The sequence below is a fragment of the Rhinatrema bivittatum genome, chromosome 3, assembly GCF_901001135.1.
Source record: "Rhinatrema bivittatum chromosome 3, aRhiBiv1.1, whole genome shotgun sequence".
Taxonomy (NCBI): domain Eukaryota; kingdom Metazoa; phylum Chordata; class Amphibia; order Gymnophiona; family Rhinatrematidae; genus Rhinatrema; species Rhinatrema bivittatum.
This window is the reverse complement of record NC_042617.1, coordinates 40,322,908-40,345,191: the sequence shown is the minus strand read 5'-3', so window position 1 is coordinate 40,345,191 and position 22,284 is coordinate 40,322,908. Positions and strand designations below refer to the sequence as shown.

The following is a 22,284-nucleotide window of genomic DNA, read 5'->3' as shown; positions in this document are numbered from 1 at the left end:
AGTGGAAAAGGGTAAACTGTGGAGTGCCTCAAGGATCTGTACTTGGACCAGTGCTTTTCAATATATATATAAATGATCTGGAAAGGAATACGACGAGTGAGGTTATCAAATTTGCGGATGATACAAAATTATTCAGAGTAGTTAAATCACAAGCAGACTGTGATACATTACAGGAGGACCTTGTAAGACTGGAAGATTGGGCATCCAAATGGCAGATGAAATTTAATGTAGACAAGTGCAAGGTGTTGCATATAGGGAAAAAGAACCATTGCTGTAGTCACACGATGTTAGGTTCCATATTAGGAGCTACCACCCAGGAAAAAGATCTAGGCATCACAGTGGATAATACTTTAAAATCGTCGGTTCAGTGTGCTGCAGCAGTCAAAAAAGCAAATAGAATGTTAGGAATTATTAGGAAGGGAATGGTTAATAGAACGGAAAATGTCATATTGCCTCTGTATCGCTCCATGGTGAGACCGCACCTTGAATACTGTGTACAATTCTGGTCACCGCATCTCAAAAAAGATATTTTTGCGATGGAGAAGGTACAGAGAAGGGCGACCAAAATGATAAAGGGGATGGAACAGCTCCCCTATGAGGAAAGGCTAAAGAGGTTAGGGCTGTTCAGCTTGGAGAAGAGACAGTTGAGAGGGGATATCATAGAGGTCTTTAAAATCATGAGATTCTAGAATGAGTAAATGTGAATCGGTTATTTACTCTTTTGGATAATAGAAGGAATAGGGGCACTAATCGTAGAAATTTTTTTTTCATTCAACGTACAATTAAGCTCTAAACCTTTTTTGCCAGAGGTTGTGGATAGTGCAGTTAGTGTAGCTGGGTTTAAAAAAAGGTTTAGATAAGTTCATGGAGAAGTCCATTAACGGCTATTAATCAAGTGTTAGAGAACAGCCACTGGTATTACTGGCATCAGTAGCATGGGATCTACTTAGTGTTTGGGTACTTGCCAGGTACCTGTAGCCTGGATTGGCCACTTTTGGATGCTGGATTTGATGGACCCTTGGTTTCACCTAGTATAGCAATTTCTTATGTGCTTATCTGCAAACAATGAGGCACTTTATCAGGTCTTTTCAGTGTAATTCTGAGGATGGGTGGGATGCTGATGGCTTGCAGTCAGGACCACAGTTTCTGATTTGATATTGTATTTGTTAGGTATGTTATTAAGGTCAGTATGAATGCAAGTGCTTATAATTGCTGGCAGTATATACATAGATGCATAGATTGACCACCTGCTTTTGTGGGGATTTTTTGTTTTTACACTGTTCTATCTGTATATGTTTTACTGTGATTGTGTGCTTTTGCACTGCATTGGGAATCCTAAATTTAGGTCAAGAAGGTAGTACATACATTTTAACAAATAAAGAAATAAACAAACGAGATATATCTTTTGGAGATTTTCATATGTCCAATTTACCAATACACAGTATCCCTTTAAATACTTCAGCTTGCAGGAAATGTGCAACTTGGCTAAAAGTTAAACACACAGATTGGAATGAAAGCATTTAAGTAATATTGACTAATGGCGATAGGGAATCACCAATACCGAGAAAGCATTCAAAAACAGGAAATACCTATCTTAGAGGTTATGCCAATACTAAACTAATTTTAAAAATTAGAGAGAAAAATATTGCCTTGCTAGGATCAAACAACATTTCCTGACCATTAATGCCTTGTTCTACAGACTATTCCATTCATCAGAATACAGGATTACAGTCTCAGCACTCTGACCAATCCCCAGCCAGATCTATTATATAAAACAAACTGTTAGCAACATCAGCGCTGGTGCTGGCAACCATTATAGGGCCAGATGTGCTAAGCATTCTTCCCATAGACCAGTCAGTACAATTGGCCCATAATAAGGGATCTTCATATTTGTTTCCCTACCCCCACAAATTTATTTATTACAACAAGAATAAAAATGGGAGAAAATCAGTGAGAAAAATATATTTTTCTTGGTAAGTATTTGAGTTTATTTGGTGGAGAGAAGCCAGAACAGTCAAAAAAAAAATTATTAAGCAGATAAGATCCTAAAGCAGGGACTCCCAAACTTTTTATGAAGAGGGCCACATAATTGTAATGTTCTCCTCTTAATCCTTGCCCTCTTCCAGGGTTTTTCCTTTCCAACTTTCCCCCAATGTCTTCTCTCTTCCCAGCATTTCTCCTCTCTTTCCTTTTTAACCAGTGTCTTACCTATTCCTTCCCTCTCCCCCATCAACCCTCCAAATGTGCTTTTTTCTCCTTTCTCCCCTCTTCCCAGGACACAGCTCCCTGTACCTCCCCTCTCAGCATTGGCCTTCCTTCCCAACAACTCTAGTAGTTACTCTGGCCTCCCTCTCCAGCCGCTGTGGAAGCAGGAACTCTGGCCTCCCGCCTCTGGTGCAACTGCAGTGGTGACTCCAGCTTTGGAGGTGAATCCAATCTCCCTTCTCTACCAGCAATCTCCTTCTTCCTCCTGGAGTAATGTCTCCAAATGGGTTTGTTTTGTGCACAACATAACAAGAACAAACGTCACTCATAAGCCAGTGTATGATCGCAATCTTTCAAATATACTGCTAGTGCTCACCTTAATTTTTGCATTGTGCCAAAAAGAGCTTCCTTCTGGAGTTCATAAGATGCAACAGATACAGGCCACATATTAAGGTCTTTATCTACTGTGCCAGACGTAACTATTTCCCTTCTGTATTTGTGCTTCAGCCAATTATTTTTCTTTGCTTGCTACTTTGACTTTTTAAATAGTTTTTTTTTCTTGCTTTGCAAATTCTGTTGCCTCTTTCCCTAAATTTGCTGAAAAATTCTCACTCATTTCTACGACTCATCAAAACAATTGGCCCAGTTTACGGACAAAGACCAATTTTGGCCATGCACATTTTCACTTCAGTACTTTTTGAATGTTTGGATCTGTTGATGCTAGTAGGCCTCTTTATGTATAATCTAGTTCTACAAGACCCATACCATCTTCAGCTCTTGGAATCTACACTCTCAGTATACACTGATTCTTATAGATTAATTGGCGAACATGGAGGAGTTTTCTTCTTCTTATATCCAAATGACATCTTGATCAAGCCAGTCTATAAAGCCAAAACTATAGGAAAGTGTGATGATTGCGATTGACAGCTTGTACCTTATTCTGTGCTGTTAAAGTGCTTTTCAATACTAATTTCAATTTCAGTCTCCTATAGTATTCTTTGCTGATCTTTTCTCTCAGTAATTTACAGGGCCAGTTTTTGAGTAGGGTGAGCAGGGCAGTCGCCTGGGATGCTGACGACCTGAGGTCACCAACAACAGCGTTCTCTAGTGTGGTGCATGCATGCACAGCTGAGCAGGGATCCTTAAGCAGCCGCGTATCCTGCATCTCAGGCTGTGCAAACAAAGACCTAGCAAGAGAGCAGGAAAAGCAGCATGAGCCTGTGCCACTACTGTCGCTGTTTCTATCAGTGCTGACCCTATGAGCATGTTCAAAAATCAAGGGCTTGTACATCCTGTATTCTGATCTTGTGTGCTGTAGATCAGCAAACAGAAAATGCCATCCTGCAAGTTTTAAACATGCTCACATGGGCAGCACGGACTAGGAGGAATGGTGGAACGAGCTCTTCCACAAAACAGGTATTTTGCCCAGAGAGGAGGCAAGAAGAACAAGTAGATGCAGTGGTAGCTATGGGAAAGGATGGAGGAAAACAAGGGAGAGATGCTGGGAGGGAGGAAGGGAAAGGCAATATGCAAAGGTTGGGGTTGGGGAGGGGTTTAAGAGATAAGGAAGAGAATGCCAGGGATGGAGGGTTTAAGAGACAGAGGAGTGGATGACATAAGAGGAAGGGGATTAAGAGGCAGGGGAGAGGAAGTTGGGGGAAGTGATAAGAGAAAGGAAAGAGGTTGATGGGGGTAAGAAGCAGGGGTTGAATGCTGGGGAGAGATGAGTGGGGTGGATGCTGGGGAAGGAGACATCCTGCCCCCACCCCTCACTTATAGAGAATCTTGCATGCACCCCTGCCCCAGCTAGATGAGAATTTTAATGATCTCTTTTCCTCTTAAACTTTGCCCTCTTCCAGAGCCAAGGCCTGGGGCATGGAAACCAATTGGGGTTGGAGGGAGCATAATCAACATTGTCACCCAGGGCGCCATTTGCCTTAGAACCAGACCTGGTAATTTATGCTGGATTGTTGCACCTTCTTCTGTTTCTTTTACTTTGCAGTCTTCAGTCAAAGAGATGTTTTCAATTTTGCCCAATTTTCCTTTAAGAAAGCTCAATGTCATCCTGGTATCATCTGAGATGCTCTTCACTACTCAAAAGTTGTTCCACTAAATAACAGTCACAGGCGCTATAGAGCTTCAAATCATCTACAAATAGTAGGTACAATGTTATCTGTGGACCATTAGTGTTTCTAGGACTAAAGCTATATCCATAGCCCAAGAAGCAAATAAGAGGACTTAGAGAATTCAGCATCAGACAAAACAAGAGTAATGATAAGGAATCTTTCTCGCTGGATCTTAATGTTAAGATTGACATATTGTCCATCTTTATAATTCAGGTGATGTGTGGTTTGTCACATGTTCATGATAAACTTGATATACTTGATCAATTCAGGATTCACTCTGTACATTTTAAGGCAATTTATTATCCAAGAGCGTAGGATGCCAGTAAAACCTTTTTTTTTTTTTTTTTTACAGTCAATCCATGCAATACTGAGGTTTCAACACTTCTTACAGCTGGCTCTGATGGCTTTATTTAGCATCAACTGATCTTTCGTTCCATATGCTCCTCTTTTAATGCCCTTCTCTTCTGTTGCCATGATGTTATTAACATAATGTAATCATTTTTTTCTATCTGCATCTATTGCAGTGAACAGCTTGTAGATTGTAGGCAGGCATGTCGTCAGTCTGTAATTTTTAGGGATGTTACTTGGGTCTCCCTTTGGAAGGATTAGTGTTCATCCTGTTAGCCAATGTGGTGTTAGCTCTGGCTGTCTGATCAATTGATTTTTGCAGTTTTCCAGGTCTTGGTGGAAAGAGGTTAAATATTTGTGCCAAAAGTTGGACACTATCAGGGCCAGAGCTCTTCCAGTTTGCAACTTTTTTTTTTAACTTGGTTTCCAGCTCTTTTGTTATTACTTCATGTTTCCACAGTTTTCATTTTTGCCTTTTCCATATTCTTTTGTATGCTGAGTAGCCAGTCTGCTTTTCTGTTGTGTTAGGTAGGATCTTCATATACATTTCTTTAGGACTTCTGTTTCAGTTTTGGCTGGTAGTATTTTAACTACATTAATGATCTTTCCCAATTCCCTGAAGGACTGCTTTGAGTTCTGACCGAATGCTTTATTTTGGTATCTCTTTTCTGTTTTCTTCATATCACCACAGCTTTTGAGTCTCTGCTGCTATTTTCAATTTGTTATTGGAGTATACATTTATACAGCCAAAAGTTCTGCTACCCTTGTTATTTGTAACTGCTCCTTCGATCACCACAGTTCTAGTTGATGTATTTAATGCACTCGCGTTTCATGTAAACCAGCAAGATATGTGCTCATGATTGCCGGTATATAAAAACCTTAAATAAATAAATAAAAGATTGTCTGTTAATGCAGCATGTTTCATCTTGAGGTTTTGAATTTTTCTCTATTTTTAGCATCCTCAATCCTGGAAGGTACTTATTTACCAGCAACACCTCGGCATACAATCATTTTATTCTTTACTTCTATATGTTTTTCCAAGGAGGGGTTGTTATTTTCTCCTTTTCTTCTGTCCTTGTTGGTAGGATTCTTTCAGTAATGCTTCTTTTTTAAAACATTTTTATTGAGAAAAGGCAACAGCAGAGCACAAACAAAATAACAATAAGCAAAGAACAACATGGAAGGATCCATAATATGTATGATAAACCCCAAACCAGAGAAAACAATTGCAATATCTCAATAGTACAGAATCTATGCTTAGCAGAAGCCTCATCATTTTTAGAGCATTAAAACCCCCAACTCATCCCCCCTAGCTGACTTGCATCCATCATTCAACCCTATCTAAACCATTCATACACCATTCATACCTGTAGAAGTACCACAGTTATCAATCTAAAAAACATGATGAAGATACGGCGTCCAGTGGCTCCCCAAGTGGCTACCAATGCGTTGAGTATCCCAGATCCAACAACGTTTTCTGCTCTGTCTTCAGCAATGAGTCGAAAAATTGCTTCCAGAATGCCTTACAGGCGGCTGGAACTGTGCAAATACTGTGGCACACTTCTTGACGCGCTAGTTGCATAGAAACTATCAATTGTTCCTTCCAATATGAAAAGGAAGGAGCATTATAAGTAATCCATTCCTTTAATGTAAATTTTCGCGCCAAGATCAGGGCTAAAGAGATAAAAACATAATGACTCGTTATTGAGGGTTCAATGTTTAACACATCTCTCCCACCCAGTAACAAAATCCTTTCCTGGAACGGTAGAGGAATGTCAGTACAGGTTTTTATAAATGCCAGCACCTTTTCCGAGAGTAATTTTTATGACACAGTAGAAAAAGATATACGAGTGACCCCTCTGCCATTTGGCATTTGTGACAGTCTTATTATCAGTCAAATCCATCTTACACAAACGTAACCTGTCTACTTGGCAGTGATGTAATATCTTGTATTGGATTTCCCTTCAAGGCACCGAGATAGGTAACATTTATTTATTTGTTGAGTTTTATATACTGTCATTCGGTGAAGCCATCACAATGGTTTACAAGTTTAAATTCCCCAAACGTTGTCCCAAGTCTTTTCAACATTATAGCTTGTCCCAGCTCCTTTTGCCAATACTGTGCTAACTCTATCAGCGTATTATCTGTATCATGGCACTTACAGTAATTATACCAAAGAGCAATGGAGTTTTTCCCATTGCCATTTGTTCCACCTCAATCGCCCAAGCAAATTCCTTTTTAGTCTCTTCAATTGTCATGCCTAAAGAGAGAAGATAATGACGAACCTGTAAATAGCCAAAAAATGAGTGTTCGGTATCTTAAAAATGATTTGCAGTTGTTGAACACTCAAAACTACCCCAGTTTCGCCATCTAGCAACTGCCGCAGTGTTCATAACCCTGCTCTCCTCCATACAGCAAAATATTAATTCTCAATACCTGGAGAAAAATGAACATTATTGTGATTCAGTAAGAATAGGGATACCTCATTCTTCATTCCCAATCTCTTCTGGAGATATCTCCAGGTCTTATGAGGGGGTACAAGAAAATATCCCCCAGAATATCTCTAGGTAGTGAGACTTTAGAGGAGTGAATCAAACTCAGTGGAGATTGTGGTTTAGAAGTTTCTTCCACGAGCTTAAAAACATTGTCCTTGAACTTATTACCTAGAAGTTCCCCTAAGAACCGCATATGATACGCTAAGTTGGATAGATAAAAGTTTGGAGGATCAATCCCACACTCTTCCTTAGGTCTCACTAATTTACGATAGGCTATTCTCGATTGTTTACCTCTCCCTAGGTCTTGGCGAGAAAGCCAATAGGGAAGCATTTGAAGTCTATATAAGAACTTTGGTAATAGAATCGTTTTAAAGAGAGCATTTCTCCCCAGCATTGAAATTGGAAGATTCATCCAAGTCTTCAATTGGTATTGAAAGCCCTCTAATAAGTCCTTAAAATTACACTCGTATAAAAGAGTGAGATCATTAGGAATCCATATTCCTAAATATTTAAGTTTGTAAGGACCCATCTAAAAGGAAAATCTCCATTCCAATTGTCTTTTAAGGCAGTATGTTAGGCAGTGTGAGAGCTTCAGATTTGTCAAAATTTATCATTAAGCCAGCAAAAAATTGAAAAGCAGTAAAAAAAAAACAAACAAAAAACCCCTAAAACCCCCCCCCCCCCATAATCAAGGAGATAGCTTGCAGAGCATTGGCGAGAAATACCAAGATATCATCCGCAAAGAGGCACATTTTCAGTTCCCTAGCAACCACTTTTATTCCTTGTAAATCTACACAATGATGGAGTTGGCGTGATAGTGGTTCAAGGGTAAGAACAAACAGTAATGGGGACAAAGGGCACCCCTGTGAGTTCCACCCCATAAAGAGAACTTATCTGAAAGGGAACCATTCACTAATATGCGTGCCTTCAGGTTTGTATAAAGCAATCTTATCCAAGTGAGTAAAGGTCCCCCAAAACCCATATTTTTCTAATACCTAAAATAATTAGGATGAATTTACTTTGTCAAATGCCTTTTCCACATCTAGGCTCAAGACAATTCCTTGGGTATTGTCACCTTTTGCATCTTTCAGGACAGCCAGCAGTTTATGCACATTATTGATACCATATCTACCGGTCACAAAGCTGGTCTGATCCTCTCCTACTAAAGATGGAACTATACTGCCTAATCTGGCTTGCAATATAGAAGCTAGCAGCTTGGTATTTACTTTTAGTAGGGAAATGGGCATGTAAGACGCTGGGCTCCCCAGATCTCTCCCCTTGTTTGGTAGAACTATGATAACAGTTTGATTTAAATTTTCAGAAAAGAACCCATGAAGCAAGGCATGATTAAACATGTCCTTGATGGGTTAGAGAAGCTGAAATTTGAGAATTTAAAAAAATTCAGAACCAAAACCATCCAGTCCTGCTGCTTTGTCTAATTTTAACCTGGTGATAGCCTGGAAAACTTCCTCCTCAGAAATTGGCTGGTGTAACCCACGGGTCATGGTATCTGAGATAGTAGGGAATAATAAAGCTTTAAAGAAATCATCCCTTGCACCCATATTCAGTACATCCAGCATCATATAAAGTTTGGTAGATCTCTAGGATCTGACCAGTATCTGTGAGCGGTACTCCATTGACATTCCATAGACCAGTAATATATGCCCTCTTATGTGTCCCTTTCACCAAGTTCACCATTAATCTGTCCGCCTTGTTGCCAAACTTAAAAAGTAGAAATTTAAAAAAATTTAGAGAACAGACAGCTTTGAGATATAACATGATCTAGTGCTACCTTGGTGTCTGCATAGGCCTTCCTGTGTTCAGCTGACATAGCTGTTATATGTACCTGTTTATGAGTTTTTAGAAGATTAGTAAAATGTAAAATCTCAGCATCTCGAATCTTATTTCGCTGAGCTACACAAGCAATAATTTCATCTCTTTTAACAGCTTAGCCAGCCTCCCATACCAATGTGGGAGCCACATCCACTGTGGCATTGAATTGATAATATTCCCTCCATTTGTCTTGTAGAAATTTACAAAATTCTGCATCTTTTATTAAACGGGCATTCATACACCAAAATTGAGACTTCCCCAGCCTACCACCCAACTTTAATAAGAAAACAGGGGCTTGATCTGTATTTTATTTATTTATGGTTTTTATATACCGGAAGTTCCTGTATACAATACATATCACTCCGATCTGTAATGGTAGTAATCCCAATAGAGGCATCCAATACTTTTGGAAATAGCATTTCCGAGACTAGAATATAATCTATTCTGGAGTAGCCTTGATGAGGATTAGAAAAGAACGTAAAATCCTTCTCCTCATGATTTAATACCTTCCAAATATCCAACATGGCTAACTCCCTCAAAAATAAATTTACTCCTCTCTTAGTTTCCTGAGTGGGAGCAAACCTATTGTAGTCACCCCCAAAATTAAATTATAGTCAGGATAGCCTAAAATAATAGTGATCAGCAAGGTAAAAAATTCAGATGAATAGACATCGGGAATGAGACATTTAACTCCAAAAGCGACCCTACTAAGAACACATACTGGCCTTCGATATCCCTAGTTACCCTGTCCACCGTAAAAGGTAGATCCTTATGAATCAAGGTAACCACTCCACGTTGTCTGCGAGAATAAAAGAAGTGATACTCCCCAATCCAATCTCGTTTTAGCTTTGAATGCTCTAGATCAGACAGGTGTGTTTCCTGTAAACAGGTAATCTGTACTTTCTCTCTTTTGAGCATAGTGAGTAATTTGGTACGTTTGATCGGGGAGTGTATTCCATCCACGTTTAAAGTAGCAATTTTCACATGGCCATCACCCATATTCCCATTCTGATCATATCCCAGTTAGTTCCATTCAGAACAGGTAAAAAGACCACATAAATAGGAACCCATGTACCCCAGCTAGGCATGAGAAATCTAGAGAGATAAACCACTAGGCACAGTATCATTTGCAATTCGACAAAGCATACTTTCGACTTCCAGTCTGCCACAGCACCAACATAAACCCCCATTCTGTCTACGATCACTCATGCCCCTTTCTTCCCAAACCCCAAATGACTTGCACCACACTCATAAAACCATACACAACACCAGTCACATAACCCCCCTAATCCCCTCTCTCCTAGCCACATGAGACAAAGAGAAAACAGTCCTAATATCATGGCCCCAAGGGACCACTATGCTCCAGCCAGCATCTTCCCACCTTCTGCACTGGACTTGGCACCCAATATGAACACTCCCGCTTACTCATGTTCGATTAGTGTTTTCTCCAACAAGAAACATAACCATCTCCAACAATTGAATATAAAAAAGATAGCTGTGTTTAATGGAAGGCCGCAAAAATAAGATAGAAACATTGTGCCTGAAATCAAAATCCAGGATATCCAAACATCTCCCAATCCTGCATCACCAAACTAAATCTAAAATGAAATAGAATTACAAAGATCGTGAGGGATATGAGTCAATCTCCCAGTCTGAAACAAGAAAATAGAAATCCATCTAATCGGCATGTAGGCCTTTGTGTGAGCCATATGGAAAAACCAAAAACAGATTAAAAAAATAAGAAAAAAAATAGAGAGAGAGCAACTGGGAAACAAGCATGAGAAAGTCACACGTTCCTATCATGAAACTGGTAGGACCTGCAACAGTACAACCCGGTCTTCATTGTATAGGTACTGCGTGTAACAAAAGAGGAAATGCTACTAGTGGGAGAAAGAAAAAAAGTGCATAACAAATTCCAACAGCAGGCGCCATTGTGCTTCAATCTCCAAAAACACCATTACCGGCCCCAAGCCTGCATTACAGTAAACTTTTCATGAAACCTTGAAGTTGCTCCTTATTGTTTAAGAGCAGAATCTTCCCCTCATGCTGTATCCTCAATTTGGCAGGGTAGAGAACGGTGAAGCGAATACTTCGCTTGTATAGCTCTGTACAAGTTGGCGATAGTTCTTTCCTCTGCGCCACGACCTGTGCCGAAAAATTGTGGAACAATAGAATCCTTGCGCCTTCATATTCCAGTGATCCTTTAGAATGAAGCATTCATTATTTTGGTTTATGTGCCTTATTGAGCAAGCGAGCCATTACAGGTTGTGGGCGATTAAGATTTTCCCTTGCCAAGCCCATCCAGTGTGCCCACTCACATATAATGGTGGACGCCTTTGTATCGATGCCCAATTAAGCTGGTAACCAGGATAAAAAAAAAAAAGAATAAAACTCAGTGTCCTTCACATTTTCAGGTAGACTGATCACTTTAATGTTATTCCTTCGATTGCGGTTTTCTTGATCCTCCAATCGTTCGAGTAGATTAGCATTTGCTCTCTGTAATAATGCGATTTGAGCATCCATCTGAGTAGCGTGATCTTCTCTGGCCGAGTCTTTGTTCGACTTCGGTTAATCTTTGTGAGAGAGTCTCTAGACCTTTCTTGATCTCGTTGATGGTAAATTGTATTTTTGACAGCCGATCTTCTAAGGCCACAGACACAATTCTGGAAATGTTAAGTATCATTTCCTCAGATATCATCATTAGCGTTTTGTTTGGTGTGGCACTCGAGGTCGGCAACACCATTTTGTGATTCAGCAGTTGACTCTGTTCACAAATAGTCGTAGTTTTTCAGCTCATAACACGTTTCTTCTTTATCACAAGAGTCCAATTTGACAACATAAAGAATCTCCAGATGCAAGACAGCTTTTGAAATGGGAAAAGCAAATAAGACTGGTTCCAAAGCAGAGGGGTTCACAGAGCTCCGATCACCCGTATCTACTCAGGCAGCCTCCATAAACAGAAGTCCCTCAGTAACAAGTTTCAATGCACAATATTGTATGAATTTATTTCTGCGATATCAATAGTTGGCCCCTTTTATGCATATTATCTCCTTGATCTTACTTATATTTTTTACTTTGCAGCTTCAGCCTTCCTTCCCAAGGCAACTCTAGGACTCCGTTCAGCACAGCTCCATTACTTACTCCAGCCTCCCTCCCCAGCAACTGCAGTAGCTTTGGTCTCCCTGCTCCTGTGCAACGCCAGTGGTATCTCTGGTTTTGGCAATGGATAGTCTCCCTTTCACCTTTGCAAAAACCTGGGAATTTATTGGTGAAAAATGGTTTAAACTGAAAATGAACAACTCTATCCATAATGAATTAGTTCATATTAGATATAACTATACTTGCTGAGTTATTTTTTGCTACAATAAGTAAGACCTAAGCAATGCTGTAATAAAGTTTAGTAGTTTTCATTGTAAATATACTGACAAATCATTCTCTGCAAATAAAATTAAACACAAAGAGGTCAATACTGAGCCAGGGGCAGTCTGGGTAAGTTAGCCACATAAACTTATCTGGATAATTTAAACAGGATGCTCACACTGCTGAATATACCCAGATAAATCAAAGTTACCTGGATAATTTTAGGAGTGCCTCGTAGCATGACTTGATTTAGCCGGTTAAGTTACTCAGATAACTGAAGTGCCTCAATTTAACTGGTTAAGTTTTACCTAGCTAGAAACTTACCCAGCTAAGTTGGAATTGTTCACTCTGTGGCAAAATTAAAAAACTGTGGTTTGTCCAGATAAGTTTCTAACTTAGCCAGACTGACTAAATATGGACCTCAAAGTATCTTGCATCAAAAATCTTAAATTACAGTGTTACTCCTCATCTTTGCCATTTCATGTTGTGGGGATGAAGAGGACAATAATGAGTCTCCTTGTGCAGCATACAGTCCCCACAGGCACAGAGTATATGCCAGAAATTAATCAAACCACCCTTTTCCCAGTTTTTAGGTGGATAAACCGAGGTTTACCTGCATAAGAATGTCTGATTATTGACCCCTAAGCCCTTCTGCTGACATACCAAATCTGAACAGTTAGGATGTTTACAAAAAAAAACTTTAAAGACGCTCTACATAACTCTTTGTAGGCCAGATCATACTGCTGGGATTCTATAGTAACGGGACCTCTCTTGGACACCCTGAAACCTTCCCCTGCTCACCCTGCAGTCCATCTCCTCACTTAGCACTAACAGTTCCCAACAGATCTTACAACTGGCGGCAAGGGTGGATGAGATTATCTGCAAAAGGGAGGGAAGAAAGTATTCAGTATGCAGAAAGGCCATAAGGAAGTGAGGCTAGAAGTCAGAGTGGCAGAGCAAGAGGATGTAGAGACAAGGAAGCAAAAAAAAAAAAAAAAAAAGACTGGTGAGAGAAGACAGCTCTGAAGGGAAGGAGGAGGAGCAGGAAGGAAAGAAAAGTGAAAGAAAAGGAATAACATCCTGAAAAAAGTGTGAGCACCTGAGCACTTACCCCTGAAAGTATGAGTGTTAAAAAGCTGAAAAGCAAACTTTCAGTAAAGACAAATGATCAATTTGTCTGGCTTTTTCCCCATTCTGTCTATTGAAGGAAAAAGATTTAGTAAATCACACCCTTACTATCTTATGATAAGACCCTGCTGCAATAATTCCATTAGGTCTACAAATGTCACAACAAGGTCTTCCAGACCAGTCAACGAAGTACTGCCATATGATATAAATGCAAATACAAAATATTACTTGACACAACTCTGAAGAAAAGATTAATCTTTTCTACTGGAACCTTCCTGCCTGCCTATTACTGTCATTGTTGCACATGGAAGAATGGAGAGAAATTCTGCATGCATTAATCAAATAAGCAAGCAGGAGAAGTGCAGAACAAATTAAAGATCCACATAAATGTCTTGTTCTCAATTGTAAGTTTTTACTTGGTGCGGCACCTCCACTGTTTTAGAATGCACATAACGTTGGGGGACCCTCTTTGAAACGTTATGTGCATTCTAAACAGTGGAGGTGCCGCACCAAGTAAAAACTTACAATTGGGAACAAGACATTTGTGTGGATCTTTAATTTGTTCTGCACTTCTCCTGCTTGCTTATTTGATTGTTGCACATGGGCCAATCACTTCGGAAGTACTGAGAACAAGTCGTATGCGGCTATGCACTGTAAGGTGGTAGAGTATTTCTAGTCTGATTCACGCTTTTGACAAATCTGAGTGTCACTTGTCCCACATGTTGAAGTGCACCTTCATGAATGCCCTGAGAATGTCTGATGTATGACAGAGAGTCTATCTAGTAAGTCTCCAACAAAACAAAAGAGAAGAATAAAATTCCAGGAATGTGGGAACCTGGGTACAAAACCCTAAAAGAGTGAGAGAGTGACAAAAGTATAACAAACTAAGAAACCATTACTCTAACGTGCAGGAGGACAAAGTTTCAGTAAAAATAAGAATTCATCATCTCTGAACTGACCTTGGTCACAAGTGACATTCTTACAAAAGCTCCTTTGCATCTAACAAAAAAGACCGCGATGTTGCTCTGGCTTTAGACTGTAAGTTCTTATCCTGTTCTTTGTAGTAATAATATAGTCACCATCTCATGAAAGAAAAGTAGTATAAGATTAGGGTCCTTCGCGTTCACTTTAAACCAATTTTCACCCATAAATTCCTGGATTTTTCCAAAAGTGACAATCAGTTTAACCAATACTCGCCCTAATTTTAGGCTGATTAAAGAGCAGCTCCAGAGCTGCAGATGCAGTGTTTCAAGGCCTCCAGCCACTGCTAGAAGATAGTATCAGTCAAAGCACATGCTGCGTTTCAAGTGCTGCCCCTCACCAATGAACACGCTCACCCTCCAATGCTGCCCATGCCGTGTTTCAAGTCCCACTTCCCCACTCCCAAGCAGCTAAAGTGCTTGCCAACTGGTACCACAAATGTATTTGAAGCAGGCCCTGTCCACCAGAAGCACTTCCTGACAGGCTCCCTGGCCCTGCACAAAAGCAGCCCTGCAGTGCAGTAAAAGCTGCTGCCGACAGAGAGCAGAAGAAGCCTGGAGCCAACACTAGTAAGAAGGAATATTGTTGCAATGCAGGGAGTGGTGGGGAGTGGGGAAGAGAGAGATTCTTGGCAGAGGTGAGAGAGAGACAGACAGACAGACAGACAGAGCTAGGCAGAGGATGGGGGTGGAGATGAGGATGCTGCTGAGTGGGGAAATCTGCTTAATAATGTTTTATTGTCCTGGCTTCTGTCCACAAAAATAAACTCCAATATTTACCTGGAAAAATAATGAATCCATTTTTTCTATAGATTTTCTCCTGTTTTTGTTCTCGTCATAATAAACCCTGATAAACTCCCGGGAAAAATAAAGAATAAAACAAAAAATGAAGGTCCCTATGTAAGAGCAATAACTGAGTAGTAAAACACCAAGGAAAACCTGAGGTGAAACTAAGAAAATGAACTTGGGTTGGCCAACTCGATGCACTGTAAATAAAGGCTAAAGAAAGCAAAGGAGACAAAGCATTTCTTTACCTTATGGGGATGCTCAGGAGAAGGTTCTGTCTCTATAGTGAAGCAAATGCTGACATATTATACACAATGCAGCAGAGCTCCAGAGACGTCTGGTATTATAACTGTACCTGTACCATATCCAGTGAACAGATGTACACAGAGGTTTTCTTATTCCAAAGATATTGCGCCCCCCCCCCCCCCCCAGTGAAATACCACAAAAAGCAGAATGAAAGAAAATTATTCAGAGACAGAAAAAGATTGAAAACTTATCTTTGAAAGGAAAACATTGAAAAAAAGGTAAAGCTCTTCACATAAAATTAGCATTTGCATATATTACATGAAACTATAGCAAATATATCACAGAACCTTAAAAAATGTGGCACAGGATTTCTAACTTTTGCAACAGACTATACATAAGCAGCCACATAACCTGTAAGCAAGGCCCTGGTTTTACCTGTATCTAATTGGATTTTATCTTCTGTTTTGGTTGTATGGTTGCTTACGATGAAATTCAAATGAAAATCCACAATAAAAGCAGACAACCTTGATCAGTACACACTCAAAGTTTAAGGTTTAATATTCAAGATGAACCACAGCAGACAGGATCTTTCATCTTAGGCCATTAGACATTCACTATATTCTGTTATTGTCTTTACTGTACATACCTAAGGCTACAAGTTCATCTTCACCAATCTTCTTCACATTAATGGCTTCTTGGTCATATTCTAAGTAATCCAGAAATGTTTTTACAGATAATATGCAATCTTTATCCTCAGCAAATCGAATGCCTGTTCTGGTGTTCTGTTGTTTGTAGTTTCTGAGTAATGTCTGCAACCTCTCAAACTCCTTTTCATCCAATCTCAACAATTTGGCCAATTCCTGAAAAGAATTAATACACAAAGACACTATCAACAATCAGAGAGTAAGTTTCATCCTGGCAAATACTTAAATAGTACTTCAACAAAGCAATGCTATTACTGTCATTTTATAACAAAAGCCAACAACTTAGAGATATAAATTTAGGCTGCTCAACCTCGTAGGTCGGTTCAAAACTTTTATGAATATTAAAAACTAGGCTTTGAAGTAAAATAAAGCAAAATTGTTTACCTATTTGCAGCTCAGTGGAATCACAAGTATGGACATTTAACATGCATCATGTGCACTATAAGATCTAGAGAGCTTTCTTTAAAAAACAATTCTGAGCGTGCACAGTTAGGGATCTGAATAATAGTGGACCATCTTCCACTCAGTTTAATGATTTTCAAAGACAAAATAAAGAGAATTCCCAAAAAATGAGAACAAAGGTGAGTAAACTTCCTGTTCCATGTGCAGGTTCCCAGAGGCAGGCAGAGCTCCAGAGTTTCAATGCATGGATGAGATGATGGTGCAGGGAAGAGGGATTCAGTTTTGTAAGGAACTGGGGAAACTTTTGGAGAAGGGGAAGACTTTTCAGAAAGGACGGGCTCTACCTTAACCAGAATGGAACCAGGCTGCTGGCACTTTAAAAAAGGAGATAGAGCAGCTTTTAAACTAGGTCCAAGGGGGAATTCTGAGACAGTCACTCAGCAGTGCATGGTTCGGAGGAATGTATCCCTGAAGGATACTAATGAAACAGGAGAGTTAGGGCATCCCAACAGAGAGGTTCCAATAAAAGCAAATGTAGTCCATGTGCCTATATGTAAAAAAAATCACCTGAGCTAAAGATTTCCAAATTAACCCTATCAAATGAAAAGCAGGTTGTTAATACAAACAAAAAACACACTTTGAAATGTCTGTATGCCAATGCCAGAAGTCTAAGAGGCAAGATGGGAGAGTTAGAGTGTATAGCAGTAAATAATGAGATTGACATAATTGGCATTACAGAGACCTGATGGAAGGAGGATAACCAATGGGACAGTGCTATATCAGGGTACAAATTATATTGCAATGATAGGAAGGATCAACTTGGTGGGGGTGTGGCACTTTATGTCCGGGAGGGTATAGAGTCCAACAGGATAAAGATCATACAAGAGACTAAATGCTCAGTAGAATCTATATGGGTAGAAATCCCATGTGTGTTGGGTAAGAGTATAGTGATAGTAGTATATACTACTGTCCACCTGGACAAAATGGTCAGATGATGAAATGCTAAGAGAAATCAGGGAAGCTAACCATTTGGCAGTGCAGTAATAATGGGAGATTTCGATTACTCAATATTGACTGGGTAAATGTAACATCAGGACCTGCTAGAGACAAAGTTCCTGGATGTAATAAATGACTGCTTCAAAAATTGGAAGGAGGATCCATCTGAAGAAAATAGGAAAAAGCATAAGTATTGTCAAGTTAGGTGTGAAACACTGATAAGGCAGGCGAAGAGAGAATTTGAAATGAAGTTGGCCATAGAGGCAAAAACTTTTTAAAATATATCCGAAGCAAGAAATCTGTGAGGGAGTCGGTTGGACCATTAAATGACCAAGGGGTTAAAGGGGCTCTTAGGGAAGATAAGGCCATTGCAGAAAGACTAAATTAATTCTTTGCTTCCATGTTTATTAATGAGGATGTTGGGGAGATACCAGTTCCAGAGATGGTTTTCAAGGGTGATGAGTCAGATGAACTGAACCAAATCACAAACTGGAAGATGTAGTAGGCCAGATTGACAACTAAAGAGTAGCAAATCAACTGGACGGTATGCATCCTAGGGTACTGAAGGAGCTCAAAAATGAAATTTTTGATCTATTAGTTAAAATTTGTAATCTATCATTAAAATCATCCATTGTACTGAAGACTGGAGGGTGGCCAATGTAACCCCAATATTTAAAAAAGGCTCCAGGAGTAATCCAGGTAACTATAGGACCAGTGAGCCTGACTTCAGTGCCGGGAAAAATAGTGGAAACTATTCTCAAGATCAAAATCGTAGAGCATATAGAAAGACATGATTTAATGGAACACAGTCAAGATGGATTTACCCAAGGGAAGTCTTGCCCAACAAATCTGCTTCATTTTTTTGAAGGGGTTAATAAACATGTGGATAAAGGTGAACCGGTAGATGAAGTGTATTTCGATTTTCAGAAGGCATTTGACAAAGTCCATCATGAAAGGCTTCTAAGAAAACCAAAAAGTCATGGGATAGGAGGAGATGTCCTTTCGTGGATTACAAACTGGTTAAAAGACAGGAAACAGAGAGTAGGATTAAATGGTCAATTTTCTCAGTGGAAAAGGGTAAACAGTGGAGTGCCTCAGGGATCTGTACTTGGACCTGTGCTTTTCAATATATTTATAAATGATCTGGAAAGGAATACGACGAATGAGGTTATCAAATTTGCAGATGAATCAAAATTATTCAGAGTAGTTAAATCACAAGCGGATTGTGATAAATTGCAGAAGGACCTTGTGAGACTATAAGATTGGGCATATAAATGGCAAATGAAATTTAATAGGGACAAGTGCAAGAATCTGCATATAGGGAAAAATGTAGTTACATGATGTTAGGTTCCAAATTAGGAGCTACCACCGAGGAAAAAGATCTAGGCATCATAGTGGATAATACTTTGAAATCATCAGCTCAGTCTGCTGCAGCGGTCAAAAAAGCAAACAGAATGTTAGGAATTATTAGGAAGGGAATGGTTAATAAAATTGAAAATATGTCATAATGCCTCTGTATCACTCCATGGTGAGACTGCACCTTGAATACTGTGTACAATTCTGGTCACCGCATCTCAAAAAGGATATAGTTGCGATGGAAAAGGTACAGAGAAGGGCAACCAAAATGATAAAGGGGATGGAACAGCTCCCCTATGAGGAAAGGCTGAAGAGGTTAGGGCTGTTCAGCTTGGAGAAAAGACGGCTGAGGGGGGATATGATAAAGGTCTTTAAAATCATGAGAGGTCTTGAATGAGTAGATGTGAATCAGTTATTTACACTTTCGGATATTAGAAGGAGTAGGGGGCTTTCCATGAAGTTAGTAAGTAGCACATTTAAGACTAATCAGAGAGAATTCTTTTTCACTCAACGCACAATTAAGCTCTGGAATTTGTTGCTAGAGGATGTGGTTAGTGCAGTTAGTGTAGCTGGGTTTAAAAAGGTTTGGATAAGTTCTTGGAGGAGAAGTCCATTAACAGCTATTAATGAAGTTGTCTTAGGGAATGGCCTCTGCTATTACTGGCATCAGTAGCATGGGATCTTCTTGGTGTTTGGGTACTTGTCAGGTTCTTGTGGCCTGGTTTGGCCTCTGTTGGAAACAGGATGCTGGGCTTGATGGACTCTTGTTCTGACCCAGCATGGCAATTTCTTTTGTTCTTAACCTCGGCAGGCACAACTACCTGCCACAAGAGAGGCAGTGCATCACCACTGTTACCGAAGCAGAATACCAATGACGACAACTTTCACAGACATGGATAGTGATGGTGTAAAGATGGCTACAGGTTTATTGGACTGGTAAATAATAGAATCAAAACGTATCCTGAGCTATAACAAAAATTATATCTGCATAGTAAAAAGGGGGAATTGCAAGGTATGTGAATTAGCATCTGACAGTTTGCCTCCGGACTACAGACCTTTCCAAGAGGCACCTCACCTGCCACATGCAAGCAAGGCGACTGCCCTTATTCTGCTGGGGACATCCAGTCTACCACTACACCGGGCCACCTGACCCAGATGACAAGCATTTCCAAATACAGTGAGTTCATACCTTGATCATTTAATTCCCAACCCTTGGGCAAACCCCCTAATGCTTGGGTACTCCTGCCACAGGGCCCAGGCAGCCTCAGAAAAGACCTGCTTGGGAACCCCCCACTTAAAGTTGTGACCATCTGTCTTCTTCAAGAAACATAACACATTGCATGGTCCTTCTCAGGGCATTGAAGAATAGATCCTGAGCAATATCAGACAGACTTAATTTTTGCGGAAAAGTTCTGCACACTCCAGACATAACCAATCATGTCTGATGTGATAGCCGCCACAACACATGGTAAAATTACCCACTTGCTTACTGAGTTTGGAGACCCACTGACCCAATAGGCGTGATTGCTGGAACTGCTGAGAGATGATATCTGACCATAAAACACACACGCCAGGCATTGAGTGCTATTTCATTCCTGATGTTATCGATCAAGCACTAGATGGGTTTATCTCCCAATCACTGCCTCCTAAATGAACAACCAGGATCTGGGGAAAGGTGGTTCTGACCAGCAAGCATCACAGAAAGGGGATGGCCTGATCCCAATGCATTCGTCTTCTGCCCAACAAGCACACCATCATGTCCTTCATTGCAAACCCCAAATGAGGGCCAAAGACACCAGTTCTTGCCCAATGCTCAGCCCAAAACTAAAGCAAGTGGCCCACAATCTAGCAGAGACCTAGTAAATTCCAATTAGGATGGCAGGCAGAGAGGGAGTTTGGCAAAACTGATTATGAACTGTAGAGACTCCAATACCTGGATAGCAAAAGATAATTTTCATTGCCTCTGTCTGAAACATTGTCCAGGTAGGGAAATATATGCACCCCAAACTTGTGCAAATACAGCATATCTACTACGAGTCACACAGTGAACACCCGAAGACTGATGCCAGGTCGTAACACAGTACTGGAAGTGCTGTGGACCTATATAATCTACCTGAGCATCTACCAAGCCATTCAAATTTAAATTTTAAAGACCAACTTGAAACAGGGGTTTTAAAATCAGTTAGTGATGATTTTGTCACTATTTAAAACATAATATCGGAAGACGACAGGCCGGCCAGGTGGCTCAGTGGCTACACCCTGGATCAGCTGGGGAGAGGGTGAATAGAGTCACAGTGACATCTGATGGCCTATTTGAAGCCCAGATTCCAGAAGGAGCCCGTGTGCATAATTCCTGGCCTCAGGACCATTACTATAATAATCAGACTAGGAACAGTGGGACAAGTAGTCTATTAAATTAGAGAGCAGGAGAAACTACCAGGCCAAAAAAAGAAGTTAACCGATCCTTTGTCCTCATCAAGACCCCAAATTGCATCTTAAGGATGGAAAATCTATGACCTTACAGAAAAAAGTCCCCAAAATTTGCATAGGAGCTTTGCTAGGATCTGCTTTGTGATCCTTATACTAGTGTATAAACTTGCCCTAAGCATCGTATTTTTCGCTCCATAAGACACACTTTTTTTCCCCCAAAAGTGGGGGGAAAATGTATGTGCATCTTATGGAGCAAATATTAAAAAAAACCTAAAAATCTAACAAACCCCCCCCCACCCTCCTGACCCCCCCAAGACCTGCCAAAGGTCCCTGGTGGTCCAGCGGGGGTCCAGGAGCGGTCCGGGAGCGATCTCCTGGACTTGGGCCGTCAGCTGCAAGTAATCAAAATGGTGCCGACGGCCCTTTGCCCTTACAATGTCACAGGGGCTACCGCTGCCATTGGTCGACCCCAGTGACATAGTAAGGGCAAAGGGTCGTCGGCGCTATTTTGATTGCTGGCAGCCGACGGCCCAGGTCCAGGAGATTGCTCCCCGACCGCTCCCCGACCGCTCCTGGACCCCTGCTGGACCACCAGGGACTTTTGGCAGGTCTTGGGGGGGGGGGGGGTTGTAGTAAATTAATTTGGCAGGTCTTGGGGGGGGTCAGGAGGGTGGGGGTTGTTAATTAATTTGGCAAGTCTTGGGGGGGTCAGGAGGGTGGGGGTTGTTAATTAATTTGGCAAGTCTTGGGGGGGTCAGGAGGGTGGGGGTTGTTAATTAATTTAAAGGGTTGGGATGGGGGTTTTTTTAGGGGGGGGGGGTTCCCAGAGAAAGATAAAAGTTTTCTGATCTGGGGAGTGGACCGAAATGGCCCTCCCCAGACCCGAAAA

The 22,284-nt window shown here is 40.6% G+C and overlaps 1 protein-coding gene across 4 annotated transcripts in view; it reads right to left on the bottom strand.

Moving 5' to 3' along the window:
• RAB3GAP2 (RAB3 GTPase activating non-catalytic protein subunit 2) overlaps positions 1 to 22,284 on the bottom strand; it is a 279,134-nt gene that overhangs the window by 94,334 nt on the left and 162,516 nt on the right. For all 4 annotated transcript variants that reach the window (XM_029593170.1, XM_029593169.1, XM_029593168.1 and 1 more), the window contains one exon: positions 16,154 to 16,367. In XM_029593170.1, the coding sequence (XP_029449030.1) occupies positions 16,154 to 16,367 (214 nt within the window). The remainder of the gene's footprint in view (positions 1 to 16,153; positions 16,368 to 22,284) is intronic.